Source organism: Lissotriton vulgaris, chromosome 12 (genome assembly GCF_964263255.1).
Source record: "Lissotriton vulgaris chromosome 12, aLisVul1.2, whole genome shotgun sequence".
NCBI classification, from domain to species: Eukaryota; Metazoa; Chordata; class Amphibia; order Caudata; family Salamandridae; genus Lissotriton; species Lissotriton vulgaris.
The window spans coordinates 347,742,070-347,760,885 of NC_141700.1; the positions used below are offsets into that span (position 1 = coordinate 347,742,070).

An 18,816-nucleotide genomic window follows, 5' to 3' on the forward strand; every position below is an offset into this window, starting at 1 on the left:
GGTTAATTTGGATTATAAGATCTTTGCTAAGCTACTTGCTCTTCGTATTGACCCCATTCTGCCATAAGTTATTGGACCGGAAGAATCTGGCTTTGTTAAAGGCCGTCTGTCTTCAGATATTCCAGAGTCTTTTTTAATATTCTTAGTAAAGCCTCTTCTCTTGACCATCCCATTGCTGCTATAGCATTAGATGCTGAGAAAGCTTTCGATAGAATTGGGTGGGAATTTATGTTTCAAGCTCTTAAATGGATTGGTTTTCCTTCCAAATTGATTTCTTTCATCTCCTTATTATATTCAGATCCGAAAGCCTCTATTTCTGTCAATGGGAAAACTTCATCTTCCTTCTCTCTGTTTAGAGGCGTTCGCCAAGGCTGTCCTCTCTCCCCTCTTTTCTTTATAGTTGCCTTAAAACCCTTCTTAATGAAAATTAGACTAGATGATAACATTTCTGGTTTTAAACTTGGTACTTCACAAGTCAAATTGTCGGTGTACGCTGACGATATTCTTCTTTATTGTTCCAACCCCTCTACTTCTCTTCCGGCCTTCCTATCCCAAGTCGGCACTTTTTCCCAGCTCTCTGGTTATCGTCTGAATTCAGATAAATGTGAGGTCCTTCCCTTAAATGTTCTTTGCCTAAAGCAAGATTTTATCTCAATTAGTTTTTCTTGGAAAACTACTAAGATTAAGTACTTAGGCTTATCGTTCTCTTCTTCCATCCCTGACACACTGAAAGAAAACTTTGATGCTCTTTCCAAAACGTTATCTTCTTCCATTGACCATTGGCACCCACTCTTTCTCTCCTGGTGGGGTCGCTTAGACTCTATCAAGATGATGCTCTCTCCACTCATCCTTTATCTCTTATCTTTGATTCCAGTTCACATTCCTAATTTTTACTTTAAAAAGATCGACTCCATTTTAAACAAATTTCTTTGGAAAAATAAATCTCCTCATATTTCTCTTGCTGCTCTTAAAGCTGATAAAATTCCTGGTGGACTTAAATTTCCTGACTTCAAATCCTATCATCTTGCTTTTTTACTTCGTCATGCTTCTCGTTGGATTTCTTCTTCTGACCAGGATCAAGGTTCTCCTCCTCCTCTTTGGTTGGAAATTGAAAAATATTTCATAGCCCCTTTTCATTTTGATGAATCCCTCGCCTTTACTAAATCCATTTCTTCCTTTCGTCCTCAAGTTATTTCTCATACACGTAAAATATTAATGCCTCTTCTTCCCTCCTCCTTCCCTGCTACCTCCTCGCTAGACCTTCAACCCATTTGTAATAATCATTTATTACGCATCGAAGGTAGAACCTTTTACTGGAAAGTATGGAGAACGAAAGGTTTACTATGGATTTTTCAATTGGTATCTAATAATCTTCCATGTTCTTTTCTAGATCTTCAATCATCCTTCTCTTTACCTTTCTCCAGTAGATCTCAGTACAACTTGCTCCTTCCCTCCCTCCAGCAATATCTTTTCTCCTTAACTTCTAATCCCACTATTCCTAACAAATGTGTATTGCTCTTTCCTTTACTATCTTCCTCTACTTCTGCCTCATCACTTTATCGTAATTTATTTTTCTCTTCAGATAGTGTAGTGTAGTTCCTAGTTTCCCACTAGGCCCTGCGCATTGGAATAACATAAACAGTAGTATCGACGTGGAACTGCTTATATTCCAGGCCTCCACTGACTATGCTAAACTTAATTGGGTTGTGTTACCAACTAGCTCAGAGGTCACTGGAAACTTTCTTCTCTGCATAGGAAGTGATCAGCTTCCTTGGCACAGACAAGAAGGGATTCAGTTTTCCAACAACCGTGCAACATGACAACTTTGCTCCTCAGATCAAGAGTCAATCTCTAGGGTCGTGTGAAACAATAGACACAGATTTCACTCAGTCAGTCTAGTGCAGTTTACTTTCACAGTATGTAGAGAATAGAGAGACGGGCGTTTATCAATAAAGGGTTAACATTTATTGAACAGTCTTTCTTCTCGTACAAGAGAAATGTATTGCCACAATTGCAATAACTGTTATTATGAAAAGTACGTACAGTAAGATAAGTATTGCGAAATAGAACTGTAAAAGCATTGATATGGTTTCTTAGCCATACAATGGTTTAAAAGTAATAAAACATATATACAGTCATATATACATTAGGCTAACATACTCAACTGGTGCTTCTAACTAAGCCTACCCCAGTGTGCCTGACCTAAGCCTAACACGTGAAAGGGGGAGTAAGTAAGTAGCTTAAGTTAAGTTGGTTTTGCCAAGGTTTGTTTCAAGAATTCTCGTCTAAGGGTTTAGTCAACACCATACCTCTGAATAGAATGATGGAGGATTGGTATCTCCTTCAGGGGTCTCTCTCTCGATATCCCAGTCACCCGCGAGGGTAAACCGGAAGCGCCGGGACTGGATTTCTCTGCACGAGAAATGCAGCGGCTTCTCTCAGCGCGTCGAGGAAGGAGGGGTGACAGCGTCCGCGGGCAGCTGGAATCGGCTGGATGTCTTCGCAGAGGACGGCTGCTCGGCTCCTCAAGCGTACTGCACCATAGGTCGCGCTGTAGCGGCGATAATGGTAATCAGCAGCTTCACCACCACAGGATAGCAGGCTGCAGCGACAGAGTGCTAGTTTTTACCAACACAGGGTCATGCAGGCAGCTGGCATCAGCAACAGGCAACTAACTCGCAGCTCGTATCTCTCATTGCTTAAGGCAACGTTGGTAATATTTATACCTGACAGGTGCCGGGTTTGACGCAAGTTTGCTGGACATAAGACGTCAATTAAAGATGTCACTAGGAAGTGACAGTTATCAGTTGCTCATTAGAGTTCCATTACTAATCAAAACATAGCAAGCGGGGATTTCCAGGTTTGCTAAGTTTTTATCTTGTTGAAGAACTCGGAGTGTTATCTAGGAATATCAGATAGTGACTGCTGCTCTGTCATTGCACTAATTGGTCGCAAAGGAAGTAGCAGAGAGTCATGCTGGAATGTGGCTCTGTTCGTGTGAGGCCAGAGATGACTTTTCAGAAAATCGCACTTGAACGGTTATGCCAATATAGGGAATAAATGGATTTATAGCCGAATAGGGGCATAAGGTCACAGTATCGATCAGGAACCTAGATAAGCACGCAACAATAGACCCAAAAGTAAATGTGAATTGGCCTGGGAAAAATATCTTGCAGATTGTTGGAGTATTCCTTTTTGGGATAAATTATGGTTATAAGACGTCCAGAACAGCCAGTACCTCACAAACTTTATACTTCTTATACAAACGCCTTCTCTTCACTCCTATGAAACTAGCCTCCTTCTCCTCTGACCTTTCCTCACATTGCTGGTCATGCAAGCATCCCTCAGCAAATTTAAAACATATGTTGTTTGACTGCCCTTTCCTTTCCCACTTTTGGCTTTTGATTTGGTCACAAATCAATAAAATCTTTCACACCCAAATTCCTTTTTCTATTTCTAACATTTTCCTTGGCTCCCTTTCACCCTTATGGCCACTCTCTTCCTCCAATCCCACACTACTAGATTTGCTTATTGCAATAGCCTTACACCTAATTACTTCTAATTGGAAGCAAGCTGAAAAACTCACCTTTAAGGCCCGGTGGAATGCTGTCTGTTTCCATCACAGATTAGACACCAGTATTGTGTCCCCTATTTCTTTAGGTATTAAGAGAGACCTTTTGTGGCTTCCCTTATCATCCTACTTATCCTCCTCAGCTTTAGCATCCACTTCTGTGCTTACCTCAGTAGAAGTTAGAAAACCTCCATGACCTCTAATTTTGCGGATGTTTACATATGTTTTAATATATGTTTTTCAGTTATAACTCTGTTTTCCTTATTATGATTATTATATCCTGGATGTTCATATTCAATTTATTGTTACAAATGATAACTTTGCTAGCCTTGTACTTTTAGGTAATAATTTGATCTACCCCCCCTTTTTCATCACTTCCCCCTCTTTCTCTTCTCCACCCCTCCCTTCTTCTCGTCTCCTTTTCTTGTCTTCATTTTATGGTCATAATTTACTTCCAATGTAACTGTTAGACATGACATCATTGGCTTGAGTCTTTCCTCCATTTTTTCTGTTTGTCTCCACTGTTTTTCGATGTTTTGCTGGATAATGCTTTTGGCGCCGTGCCACTTCTGATCAGTGCCACAACGCAAGTGCTCCCGATGTTAAGTTGATGTATCGATTGTATCCATGTTTGGCTTATTTGGTTTACTGTCAGTCCCTAGTCTAGTGCACCAGGAGTGCCGGGGCTTGTAAATACAAATGCGGCTCGTGGGCTTGCAGCACGTGTTGTGCCACCCACAAGAGCGGCCTCGTAAAAGAATGTCTACGGGTCGGTCATTGCGAGACCCACGTACAGTCTGGTACTGTCACGCGGGCTGCGCGAGTATACCTACTTGCCAGTCCCTCAAACCTTCCCTTAACTTCATGTTAGTCACCCCTATGGTAGGCCCACGGGCAGGGTGCATTGTAAGTCTAAGGTAGGACACTCCTGACCAAGTTGGCATGTCCTGATAGTGAACAACAGCCATCTTCGTTCTTCACTATTGCAAGGTAGCCTGCTCTCCATTAGTTAGAATGGGCCGCCGGGATTATTAATGCTATGATCCTAGTTGGCTCGGGGAGCATGGTGCAATGTCGAGTTTGGTATCCCTGAACTCGGGGTTTAATTACGCATCCGTTGGTGTGGATGGTTTTTGGACTCTGGGTTCGAAAATAGCACTTTTAGAAAGTGTCTATTTTTCTTGTCTAACCATTTCTGGTTTCTGCTGGTCTTGCGTGTGTGTGACAGGAGCTGGGTGGCTCCAGAGGTCTGGATGAGTCAGTGTGGGATGAGTGGGACATTTGCGTTGAGAGTAGGGGGAGAGTAGTTGCTGATAGCCTGCCCTGCCTGATACAATGCTGGCTCCACCTCCTGCTGGGCGTTTGAGGACCCAGCCCTGCTCAGTGAATAAGCCAGGTGCTTCTGCCTGGCTCCACCCACAACAGACCCAGGATGTTAGGAAAGTCCCCTGCATGGACAAAGGGATCAAAGCCGAAAAGGGGTATAAGAGTAGGACCCCTGAACTAAGAAATCAGATCACTTCTGACAAGGAACCCTGTAACCAAGGACAAGAGGCCTGCTGATCTAAGGACTTGCCTACCCCTTCTGCTAGTGTGCTGTTTGCTGGGAGGAATCCTGCAGTGCTTCTTTATTTTTGCCAAGGAAACCAGGAGAGAGGAACTGTGTGTGTACTCTCACGCTTGCTAAGAAAATCTCCAAGGACTGGAAGAGTGCCAGTCTCCTGCTGAAGTCACAGGGCTAAAGGACTTCATCTGCTTAAAGTGCTATTTGCTGGAACCTGTGAACCCAGCACCTCCGAAAGAGCCAGCAATCTCGACGCCGACGGATGTCGCCGAATCCAGCTCGACACCGTGAGTGACGGCTCAAGTGTCCCGCTTCCTCGACGCCGGCCGCCAGGCCCGATCGACGCCAGCAGCAACGCCAGTGAGTAGTGAGTACGGCTCCAGCTCCAAGGGACCTTGTGTCTGCACCGCTGCTGATCGCATCGCCCTCGTGCCCTCTCGACGCCGTGAGCGCTGCTCACACTTGCAACAGAATCATCGACATCGATGACTGCTGAGGCCTGGTCGACACCGAAGACGCAACGCCGGATTGCTCGACGCCGCTGATCAACGTGTGCTTCATTTCCGAAGGTACTGTGTTGTTGGGGGTCCGTGTGACTCCGGGCTCGACGTAGTGCTTCTCGCGGTCGACGCCGAACCTTTGGATTAACTTTGCCTCGACGTCGTGTAGCTCCCGTGTGGGTTACCTTGTTGCTAAGAACTGTGTTTCCAAGAAGAAGAATTGCTTTGATACGAAAAGACTTTGTCCTAAAGAACCTACCTTTGAACTATTTTTCCCTTCCAAAAGTATTTATTAAGATTGTGTATATTTTTGTCGTTATTTGGTCTTGTGCTAAGCCTTTTATATTACTACCGTGTCGTGTCCATTTGTAGTGTATTCACTTTATTACTGTATGTCGTCGTAAATGCTTAACGCACAGCCTCTGAGATAAGCCTGTTCTGCTCTGCCAAGCTACCAAGGGGGTGAGCAGGGGTTATCAAAGGGTGTGATCCCCTTGCCCTGACTAGAAAAGGTGTGTCCCTATTTGCCAGAAGTGTATACCTCTGCCAACTTGAGACAGCCGGTTCTAACAGTAACGTATATATTTTATTGCATATTCTTTCTTGTAATGTTTCTATTTTCTTCAATAAACCTCAAACTTAAAAAAAAGAGTACAGTTAGTATGGTAGAGTGGTATTCCATGCAGTTCAGTGGACCGAAATAGAGTGGAGTTGAGTGAAGTAGTGTGATTTAGAGTAGAGTGGAGTAAATTGTGGTGGAGTGTCTTAGAGGGAGTTGTGAAAAGTGGTTTTTTTTTTTTTTTTTTTTATTGACAAATTCATAGTTAATACATAAGATTCAAAAAGAAACAGAAGTAGGTACAGCAGATGATCACATAGCTTAATTAACAGAACAATTTATACAATATCAAGTGGGATAATAACACCAGAGAGGAAAGAGAAAAAAAATGAAAAATAAAAATAAAAAATGACAACAGAAAAATATAAGCAGATTAAACGATCAGGAATCTGAGAAACAAAAGAGATGTCCATTAATCATCGGCAGAACCTAATTGGCGAACCTCATTTGTGTACCATCTTGTAATCGGGTCCCAAATCTGTGCTCCTATTGCTTTCATTTTTCTCCCCCTAGTAGCATATATTGCGATTTCTTGTTTATAGATTGCAAGAAAGCGACTAAGCCACATATGAAAAGTAGGGGGGTCTACGTCTTTCCAGCGAGCTGCCAAAATGATACGAAGTACAGCATACCCCAGAAAAACTACCGCTTGCTCCTCTTTATTATGACCCAGTGAGTCATCGTGGCCTAGTATACAGAGAGTTAGTGAGTCCCTTATCTGACGTCCAAAGACCTGAGCCCAGAACTCCAACATCATGGTCTTTAACCACCTCAACTCCGAACATTCTGAGAACATGTGAAGTAGATTGGCCAGTGGCTGTTTGCATCTTGGGCAGTTGTCGTCGGCCCGAAGACCCCAACCAAATAATTTTGCGGGTGTATAGTATAGGTTGTATACTGTTTTATAATATTGTGCTCTTAAATTTGAGGCTATAAAGTATTTTGTAGATAGCGCTAGTGAAAGATCGATATCAACATTAGGATTTGCCAGTTTTACAGCCCAAGATTGTTCTGTTTTTTCGATATCATCAGGGAGATTACCCATAAGAATCTGATACAGAGTCCCTATTCTTGTCGTTTTCTTACCAATAGCTTCAAGAAGTGGGAGTCTGTCTCGTATTATTATTGGAAAAGCATTGCGGATACATGACAGTATTTGAAAATATTTAAGAAAATCTTGCGTAGGGACACGATATTTTTCTTGAAAATATTCAAAAGATATAGGGATATTATGTCCTAATATGTCGCCAACTGTATTGATACCTAGATGTTCCCACCTCTGCGAGGTAGCATCATTAAGGGATGGGGGGATGATCTTACTATGCCAAAGAGGAGTATATCTTGTAAAATTGGGAATTGATAGGTATTTAGAGATTGCTTTCCAACCCACCCATGCGTCTAAGACTGTCTTCAATTTGATTTTTTTATAGTATGAAGGCTCTACCTGTCTTAAAAAGAGCCCTTTACACTTATCACCGAGACTAAGTTCATAGATCGATGGAATATATAGGTCTGGGGGCGTATAGGTATTAGTTTTTTTATCCGTAAGCAGGGGATCCATAGATTGCATCAGTGTTGCCCAGAGGTATAATTTTAGATTGGGGATAGCTAGTCCCCCTCTATCCTGTGGAAGCGACATTAAGCGGAGGGATCTTCTTATCTTTCCGTAGCTCCATATAAATTTAGATATAGCAGACTCAATAGTCTTAATGAAGTTATCTCCAGCTAGCAACGGGATCGCTCTAAAAAGGTAGAGGACCCTCGGGAAGATATTCATTTTAATATAGTTAGCCCTCCCAATTATAGATAGATGTAAGTTGTCTATTCTTTTGAGGTCTATTTTAATTTTATCAGTGAGGGGAGTATAGTTCAAATGGATAATTCTCTCCACTTTAGTAGTAAGGCGTATGCCTAAGTATGTAGCTTCTTCAACTTTGAGAGCACTTTCATAATGGATATTATCAGTAGCTAACACCATGGTTTTGTCCCTATTTAACGAATATCCTGAATATGTGCCAAATGCCTGGGTAATTGATTCGATTTCCAGGATTGCCACCGTGGGGTTGTTAGTTACAACGGCAATGTCATCCGCATATGCCATGACTTTGGTGGAATATGGCCCTATTTTAATAGGCTGTATTAAAGGGGTCAAAAGTAGTTTCTGAATATGGGGGTCTATGTATAGTGCAAACAGGATCGGGGAGCATGGGCATCCCTGTCTTGTACCTCTATGTACCTTGATAAGCTCTGACTCATTGCCACATATAGAGATTTTTGCACTAGGATCGATATATAAGGCTTTGATGGCTCTGATGAATTTGTATCCAAAATTCTTTCGTTCTAATATGTTCCAGAGAAACTGCCATGCTACTCGATCAAAAGCCTTTTCGGCATCGAGGAGAATCATCGCCATCTCGCCCCCCGTGGTTCCCATGATATCAAAAAGGGTAGTGGCTCTCCGGGTATGATCTGTAGTGCCCTTTCCGGGTATAAATCCGTGCTGCCAGGGGGATACGAGATGTTTGATAACCCCGTTCAGTCGGTTGGCTAGTATTTTTGAGTAGAGCTTTGAGTCAGAGTTTATCAGGGATATCGGTCTGTAAGATGATGGAAGCTGAGATGGTTTACCTTTTTTGTGAAAAATTATAATATTCGTTAGTTTCCAGGAGTCTGGTGGGGCGGAGTGATACTGCACTCCCAGAAAGAGATCTAACAATAACGGAATTATTTGTTTACCTAGGATTTTATACAGTTCTAGGGGGATTTTGTCGGGACCTGCCGCCTTACCATTGGAAAGTTCGGATAAGGCAATCTCTACCTCAGAATAGGTAATTTCTCTCTCGAGTATTATTTTAATCCTGTCATCTATCCTAGTATTTATGTCTTGGTCTGGGAGCCAGTTGTTCAAAAATGACGTGATGTCCGAGTCCGAATTTGTCAGATCGCTATGATAAAATTTCTTATAATATTTTTGAAATATGTTTAGGATATCCTGCTTGGATGTATATTCCTTGGCTTCATATTCAATCATCTTTATATTGCCTTGTGATTGTTTTTGGCGTGTTCGTAATGCTAGGTGTTTGCCTACATTCTCCCCTGATTCATATAGCTTATTTTTATTAGCTTGATAGGTTTCGGCTGCTTTTTGGATCAAGGTGTTATTAATTTCATTTTTTAATATCAGTATTTTTTTAGAGGTTTCAGATGTTGGGACCCCCTGGCCTATCTGAGTGGCATGGAGTGTCTCAAGATCAGAAAGTTCCTCCATGAGCTGTGTATTAATATTGTCTTCCCGCTTCTTTTTATTGGCGACAAATGAGATAGTTTCTCCCCTTATTGCCGCTTTAAAACAGTCCCAGACCGTTACTCGTGACGCGCTAAAGCGGTTACAATCGAAAAAGCCCTGTGCCCAATTTTTCATATGTGTTATGAATTCCTGATTAATCAAGAGTCTTCTGTCAAAGGTCCAATTACACTTTGGTTTAACCAATTCGGGGAGATCAAAGACAAAGGTGAGCGCATTGTGGTCCGAAATTGTTTTAGGGGACTTGATCATATCAATCATTACCAAGCCCTCTAACGATGACATGATGTAGTCGATCCGGGAATATATATTGTGGGGGTAAGAAAAGAATGTATGACCGTCCGTCTTTTTGCCTGACTGAACCCACATATCTAGTAAGTTATGGGTTTCCATTAATTGCTTAAGTGCGCTAAATACCTTTGGTTTGCGTCCTTTATAATTCAGAGTGAAACTGTTATTGATGAATACGCCTATATCTATGTTGAAATCCCCACAAAAAATTAAGGAGCCTGTCCAGGAGGCCAGTTCTATCTCTAACTCTTGGAAGATGGTGGGATCATCCATATTTGAGCCATAGATTGCGCATATTGTAAGACCGCATTCTAGTTGAGCTATCGCCCATCTGCCATTCTTATCCGCTAATCTGCGAGTCGGGGGGCCCATAATAGGTTTAGCTAAAATAGCTATCCCTCTAGTTTTAGAGGATTGGGTTGTGGCTACCAGCAGATTATATCCAGGTAATTTAAGTAATTCCCTATCAGCAGTTACAATATGAGTTTCTTGCAGGCAAAGTATGTCTACTGGATTCTGGCGTGTTAGTTGGAATAGTTGAGCCCTTTTACTTTTATCGTTTAAACCTGCCACGTTCCATGAACATAAACTCACTCTCCCCATTTAAAAAAAAATACGTTCAACCTGGTTTCCATATATCGACCAAATGAGCTGTAGCTAGCGTCAAAAATTATAATGTCTCTTGTTTCTCTGCCATATTTGTTGTAATCCACAAATAATATTTGCATATACTTTACTTTGCGAATGAATTTGCGAATGAATTTGTACATTTTTTTTGCATTTTCCCCCACCCCCTTTCCCCCTCCCACCCCTTGACTGCCCTCCCCCACCCCCCCCGCCTCTCCCCCAGTGAGGCATTTAGACTCTAGCTAGAGTCTGTTGTGATGGAGAGACATCGCTACCCAGTGTCACCCATATAGACTTATATCTTATAAAGTCCTTTTAGAGGGCATAAGATAGGAGAAAATACATGATGAGAATAGAATAGAGAAAAAAAAGGAGAGAAAGAAAAAAAGCAGTAGTGAGTAAGATAGAGCCAGAGAACTAAGAGAGCAAACAGTGTGACCCATTATAGAACTTTTATATAGAGAGCTAAAAAAATCCTGTCTGGAGAGTGTGATAAACATCAGTTCTATGTATATTTTGGTTATCGTTTAGTTAGAGGAATTAGATAGGACTTAGATAGCCCACATGCTAGCACCCTAGGGATTTCCTTTTTTTTCCCCACCTTTTTCTTCTTTTTTTTCTTTTTTTTAAGAATATTTAGTAACTAATTGGTGGCTATCTCACAAAGACGTTATCTAATTCATAGCCTTGACTAGGTGTGCTGTTTCCCTCTTGTTCCCTCTAGTTCCCTCTAGTCCCCCCTCTTTTTAAGGCAGTAAGGCCCAACGTTATAGTGAAAAAGTACATCTCTAGTTCATGCTGTCAAGAAAGTCTTTTGCTTTGATTTCTGAAGTGAAAAACTTAGCGTGGCCCTTATAGATGACTTTCAGAGTTGCCGGGTTATTCAGGTACACCTGGGCCTTTTTCTCCAAGAAAGGCTTAATCAGTTGACGAAGCCGCCACCTCCGCTCCACCGTGGTGTGGCAGAAGTCGGGTCTAACAAAATAGGAAATTTCACCTCTTGTCCGATGAGCATCTGGTCTTGCTTTCTCGGCAATAGCTTGGCGGAGGAGGAAATTTCCAAAGTACACTAAGATAGCCCTTGGATATTTAGACTGTTCCTTTGTGGCCCTTAAAGTAAATGGAGTTCTGTGGGCGCGGTGCACCTCTAGCTCCCAGTTCCAGGTGGAAAGTTCAGGGAGCGTATCCTTGAAAAGCTGGATTACAAACATACGCACATTTTCACCCTCAATTTTTTCCGGAACACCAAGTACTCGGAGGTTGTTGCGTCGCATGCGATTTTCCATTTCCTCCAGTTTCCACCTGACGTCTTTTAATTCAGCATCATGAGCATCTACTTGTTCCTTTACAGCTGTGGCTTCAGCCTCATTTACCACTATGCGGTCCTCCATGTCGGTCATTCTTGCATTTGATGCAGCCACTGATTTAGAGAGTTTGCGTACAACTCCCTGGACTTTATGAAGTGCTTGTTGAGCCCTGCGCCCATCTTTTGACGTCTGTTCCCTATGGGAGGCAATTGCCTGAAGCACTGTGTCCATGACAGATGTCACGGTGGCATTTTGCTGATCAAAAAAAGGGGAACTATCGCTATGGGGTCTGGAGGGAGGATCCTGCATGCTAGTATGAGGAGATTGGGCCCTAGGGCGACCACTAGCACCAAGGTGGCCTTTTTTCTTTTTTAGCACTGTGTGCCTCCTGTGTCTGCCCATAACTACGTCCGGATCACTATCTTGTGAGCTTGCATCCGTGTTTGTACAGATTTCTGAGTCAGATTGGGGATCAGAGAGAGAGTAGGAGTCTGAGTCGATGTCTTGGTCCTGAAGCAGTATAGACTCCTCCGCACCTTCAGAGATGGTAAAAAGCTCTGATGGTTCCTTGTCTGTATCTGACGCTAAGCCTGACCCCAATTTGAAGTCAGTTGCACACTGCCCATCATTTAGATGCTGCCGAGCGATGGTAGTCTCCTTACCCAAGCTGTACGTAACTGTCTCGAGGGGGGTTGTGCATGCCTGGGGATGCACTGGAACTGGAACTGATTCAAGAGAGTTAGGCTCGACAGGCTCGACAGAAGAAACAGAAGGAACATCACTGTGGAGGGTGTGCGTAGCCTGTGTTGGTTGAGGTACTGGTGTGGATGCAGGCCTTACCTCCTTATGAATCGATGCCAACCCTTGCTGAGAAGATACCAGCCCCGCTGATGTAGGTGCTATTTGCATTGTGGATTTTAATGGTATTGGTGGCATTGCCTCTGTGCCAGGTGGCCCCCCATCCATTTGGGCCTGTGTATCTGATTGTCGCTGTGCGGTGGTATCAGCTGCCTCTTCAGCCTCTTCAGCCTCTTCAGCCTCAGTCGCCTCAGAAGGGGTCGGATCTGCCGATTTTCTGGCCTCTGTTGCCTCCGTTGGTTTTGAGCGTTGTGAAGCCTCAGGGACTTCAATGGGAACCACTGTACCGGGCTCCAAAGCATACACTGCCTGGGGAGAGAGCAGCGAATCAGGGCCGGCGGGAACTGCGGGAGCGGCAGCAATCACCGTCCCGCTCTTTGCGTGGTGAACAGGGGAGGAAGAAACAGCTGCTCCGGCGGGTAGTTTTCGCAACAGGTCCACCACAGACGGCCCTGGCCCGGGCCCCGGTGTAACGGGAGTCTTTGCCAACTTGGACTGACCTCGCTCTCTCTTGTGCGGTTGCTGTTCAGGGCAGGCTCCTTCCTCCGATACAGAGCCGCGGGCGCGCCTTGCCGCAAGCTTCTGTTCCCGGATAGCCTGTTTAGCCGCTCGGGCTTTGGAGGCAGCAGTACCCGATGCGGGATTTTTTGGTGCCATCTTTGCAGGGATACAGGCGCCGGTCCGGATGGAGGGACTCTCTGTACCTCTCTGTGCCTCACTGCCTTCCCTCAGAGCGCTCGGAGCATTTGGAAGACGGTGCCAGGAGAGAAGCCTCAGCAGCGCGTAGCCGAGCACCGAGGCCACCAGGTGCAGAGATGGATGAGGCCGGTCTGCTATAGAAGGAGAATCAGATGCCAGGTAAGCTCCACGCATATTACTTCTTTCCTCCCGGATATATGAGTTCATTCATTCATTATATCTTTCTGCCACCAACGCGGATATAGGTCATTCTCATGTCATTCTCATAAAAAGGAGATAGCCCTTTCGGTTTTCCCAGGCACTGGGCAGAGGGTGTCTCACAGCGGTCTAGGGAGCCGCCGCCATCTTGCCCGTGAAAAGTGGTTTTGTGGAGTAGAGTGGCATAGAGTGGCATAGAGTGGAGTGGTATACACTAGAATAGTATATAGTTGAATGGTGTACAGTATAGTGGCATAGAGTGGAGTGGAATAGTGTGGTGGAGTGACAAAGAGTGAAGTGACGTCCAAAGGAATAGCACAGAGTGGAGTGGCATGCAGTAGAATAGCACAGAGTGGAGTTTAGTGGTGCATAGGTGTGTGATGTCCAATGGAATAATGTAATGTTGAGTTGCGAAGAGTGGAGTAGTGAACACAAGTCAAGAACCATGCAGTGGAGTTGAATATAGTGGAATAGCATATAGTGGAGTTGCATACAGTGGGGTGGTGTAAAGTGAAATAGCATAGAGTTGAATAGCGTACAGTGGGGTAGCATACAATAGAGTGGCCTAGATTGGAGTGGCATGAAGTTGAGTGGGGTAGAGTAGAGTTGCGTACAGTGGACTAGCGTAGAGTGAATTGGCATAGAGTGGAGTGGTATATAGTGGAGTGGCAGAGAGTGGAGTGGCATAAAGTGAAGTGGCATACAGTGGAATGGCGAAGAGTGAAGCAGTGTAGAGTGGAGTGGCATAGACTGGAGTGGTGTCGAGAGGAGTAGTGTACAATGGAGTGGCATACAGTAAAATCGCATACGGGGAGTGGCATAGATCGGAGTGGCATACAGTGGAATAGGACAGAGTAGAGTGGCATACAGTGGAGTTGCTTAGATTGGCACAGTGTACAGTGGAGTGGCATAGATTGGAGTGGCATACATTGAAATAGCATGTTGTAGAGTGGTGTAGAGTGGAGTTGTGTACAGTCAAATAGTGTAGAGTGGAGTCGGGTAGAGTGGAGTGGCGTTGACTTGAGTGGTGTACAGGGGAATAGCATAAGGTGGAGTGGCGTAGAGTGGGATGGCATACAGTGGAATAGTGTAAAGTTTAGTGGCATACAGTGCAGTGGCGTACAGTGCAGTGGCTTACATTGGAGTTTCTTACAATGGAGTGGTGTAGAGTCAAGTGGCATAGAGTGAAATAACTTACAGTGGCGTGGTGTAGAGTGGAGTGGCATAGAGTGGAGCAGCATAGAGTGGAGTGGCATTTAGTGAATAGCGTAGAGTGGAGTGTCATGCCGCAGAATAGTTTAGAGTGTAGTAGCTTAAAACAGAGTGACATACAGTGGAGTGGCGTAGATCGGAGTGGTGTATGGTGGAGTGATGTAGCGTGGAGTGGCATTGAGTGGAGTGGCATAGAAAGGAATACCATACAATGGAGTGATTTACACTGGAGTGGTGTATTGTGGAGTGGCATAGAGTGGAACAGCGTGGAGTGGAGTGTCATACAGTGAAGTTGCATTCAGTGGAAAAATGTTGAGTGGACTACTGTGGAATGGAGGGTCGCACCGCAGAGGGACAAAGACTGGACTGTTGTAAAATGGAGTGTGGTAGAGTATAATAATGTACCGTGGAGTGGTGTAGTGGGAAGAAGAGTGGAGTGGCAAATAGTTGATTAGTGTAGAGCGGAGTGGAGTAGAGTGGTGTATAGTGACATGGTGTAGAGTAAATTGTGGTACTTGAAACAGATGTACCATGAAAGTAGGTGAACTGATGTAGATGTAATGTGTTATGAATGTAGATTATGAGGGTTAATTGGTATTTTTTGGTAGTATGTGTAAATAGTGTAAGTAGTGTTAACCCCTTGCATGCATGGCAAATTTTCCCGCTGTGCGGAAGTTTTTATGAGTGGGCAGAGTTCGAACAGCCGGGGGCCGTCCTCCTCACACGCCCACTGTGACACGTGATGGCTCCCGGACGCCATGAGCATGCAAGGGGTTAAAGTCATAAGTATTAATACTTAGTCATATTTTGTGGTGAGGTAATTTCCCAAATTACAGTAGTACATGCCAATGAGAAGGCAGTCTCTGATTGGCTAATGGCTGTCTTTACACAAGGTAAAAGGCAGCCATGTCATTTTCAGTACACATTCACTGCATTCAGCTTTTTGCTGTGTCTGGGATAGGGCTTTAAATATAAGTAAGCAGTTGGTTTTATTGTACTTTCCTACAGTGGTAATATCTAGAGAAATTTATTTTTATTTTTCTATCTATTTTTACAGCTCTTTATGGAAAAAGCACTTTTTGAAAAATGTTTGTAAGTAGCCCAGTAACTTTTAGGTATTACCACAGTAGAATTTTTGTAAATAACTAAATAAGTAAAAAAATCAAAATACACTGTAGTACACTATATTGATAAAATATAATGCAGTATATGTATTTTTAATTTGTAAACATATATTTTTTTTAAGTACCACTGTACTTCTTAGGAAGTACTGTGGTATTCGTAATTTATTTAAAATTATATAGACATTTTAATAATTTTTCCTACCTAATACCACTTTGTTAAAGTGGTAATAGGTAGGGAAAAGATAAAACCGCTAATACTTACCTATATCTAAGGACATAATACAGAACACAGACAAAGTGTACTGTAAACAACATGGCTGCCTTTAATTTTTGTAAAGGCAGTCGTTAGCCAATCACATAAGGCTCTGTCATTGCTAGGTACTGCAGTAGTTTTGTAAAAATACAACATTTTGTGAAACTACTGCAGTCTCAAGCCTCACTAACATTTAACATTTCATAAACTTTATCCGGTTTAATTCAAGCCATCAAAGTATGCACAATCAATTAATAACAACCAATAACAAGTATTATTTCCCATTTCTCACAGATAAAATGACATAAAAAAAATTGGAATCAGGTAATCATAATGAAATATCTCTGGTGAAAGCGTCCAAGCTACCCTATAGTTACATCTCAATCAATTTGAGAAGCCCCCTGAGCATTCTAAATCACAAACTATTGTCGCCTGAGCCAAACATTCAGTAGAAATCTGCTTACAGCAAAGACAATGGGATTTTATTTGTCAGTCTTTAAGATCCTCAGGGCGATCAAACAGAGCGATCAAACAGTGTCTAACTTTCATATTGCGGCAAACAGGTCGAATCCACTTTCTTAGAAGGAAATGATATTCAGTATAAAAAACTGAATATGCTCAATGGTTAATGGGGCCTGGCCACAACCTGGGCAGAAAATTGAGTCTGATTCAGTGGCCCGGATGTTAAAAGACTTTCAGGGGTGAACAGCCCAGGCAAAATCTTACATATAGACTTTTTGCCAATGAAGGTGTAATCGAATCAAGAAAGGGCTCAAACTTGGAATAAGACTTAAAACTTAAGAACTTAGGGCCAGATGTAGGTAGCCTAATACTGGTCGGTCCGTTACCGACTGGTATTAGACTTTTCAGATGTAGGAGGCCAAATTGAAGGATTTGGTAATTTACCAAATCGGTAATTTAAGGAATCGGAAAATTACCGAATTCTTAAAATACCAAATGGGTAAACTACCTAATCCTTAATGTAGGGAGCACTCAAATGAGTGCTTTTCTCATTTCAGGATTTGTTATTTACAACCAACTACAAGTTGGTGGTGAATATCTTAGGGCATGTATGCGTGCCACATGTGCACCGATGCGCTATTCAGGGGTGCAACAAGGTGTCGATGTGACACCCTGCCACCCTTGTAAGTCTTCCCCCTATTACCGATTCTGTATTTACCGAATCGGTAATTCCCACTCATTCCTATGGGCCTCCAGGCCCATAGGAATGAATGGGAATTATCGAATCGCTAAATACCGAAACAGTAATAACCGAATTTTACCGATTCGGTAAAATTTACCGAATTATTATCTACATCCCATTAACCAATTGTAAAATACCAAATCGGTAAAATTCTGTATTTTAGAATCAGTAAAAATGGATTGGCCCCTAGTGGTTAATCACCCTGCAGTCATACTAGAAGCATACCGTTCAGCCATGTGAGCCTAATACTTGATTTTTACAATGGCTATGCCCGATTTGTTAGTCCGATCAGGGCAGTCACAAAAATTAGACAATCCCAGGCATCTGCACCAAGTTACATCATGGAGAAGCCATGGGATCCGTTTGGCACTTCTCATATTTAGAATTTCTCTTAGGGATTCACAGTATTCCATTAACTCTGGCATGGGCCATAAATGCAGCCAATACATAAATGGTTTTATTGTAGTCGTGTCCCCAATTCTCCTCATCCCAAGATAAAAATACAATGGGATCAGTGGAGTACTCGTTGGAACAGATACAAGGAATCTAACATATACATTCTCGCACACCACCATCTTATGTGTATCTACACAACCCCACATCTCTGCTCCATATAGTGCAGCGTTTTGAGCTTTCATCCAAAAGACCTGCAGGGCACGGAAAATTGACTGAGTCAGGGTCTGTTTATAGGTTTAGATTTATGGCAAAGGGTCAGGTAGCTTTTATCTAATTGTGGATCCCAGCCTAATGTGTCAGTCAACCTGACCCAGAGATAGCCAAAAGTGTTTACCATCTCCAATGGTTTCCCATCTCTTGTTCTGTCCTTTCTCTTTCCAGAAACCATGAACTTGGTTTCTCCACATTTAGTTCCAGGCCCCTATCTACACAGAAGATCAGAAATGTATGTAGCAGGTTATGCCTTATAACTTAAAAAATGCTTATCCTTCTTACCTGTAGTACCGTAAAAGAATCAATTGATCACAATAATCTATAGTCCTGGCAAATTCCATTCAATTCTGTCCATCCGTTTTTGCACTATGAATGATACAAAAGTCCATGGAAAATGCATTTGTGGAAAAGTCTGATTTGGGACCTGTCTTTTTACTTTGCACCCCCTCTTCGAATCACCATGAAACGTTTCATCCTCTGCCATTGTAGCAAAAGCAATAGGTCTGGAAAATATCGTGGTGATTGGTAAACAGGGCCAAAGCTAACAGCATACAAATATCTGATGAATGCCTATCTCTGACAACCCTAATTATAAATACTAGCAAAAATCTGTAAAAAAGCAAAAATATATATATACATTTTTTTCCCTCGAAACAGCGTTGCTTAGACGGCACCGGCCTAGCAGTGCCGAGGCCGTCGATGGAAGCAACCACCATCAAAACCCAGAAGTCAGTATTAATTCAACATTTGAAATTAAAAAAGACAGCACACCAAGTGGTTTTGCACAGAACGTTATGTGCAAAAGGAACAACGCGT

At 42.9% G+C, this 18,816-nt stretch overlaps 1 protein-coding gene across 1 annotated transcript; it reads right to left on the reverse strand.

Annotated features, from left to right (window-relative positions):
• Window positions 1–11,256: 11,256 nt before the first annotated feature.
• On the reverse strand, window positions 11,257–13,298 carry LOC147674045 (uncharacterized). The gene has a single exon (XM_086946451.1). The coding sequence runs from the start codon at window positions 13,296–13,298 to the stop codon at window positions 11,265–11,267; it is 2,034 nt and encodes a 677-aa protein (XP_086802577.1). The 3' UTR covers window positions 11,257–11,264.
• Between the last annotated feature and the right edge of the window lie 5,518 nt (window positions 13,299–18,816).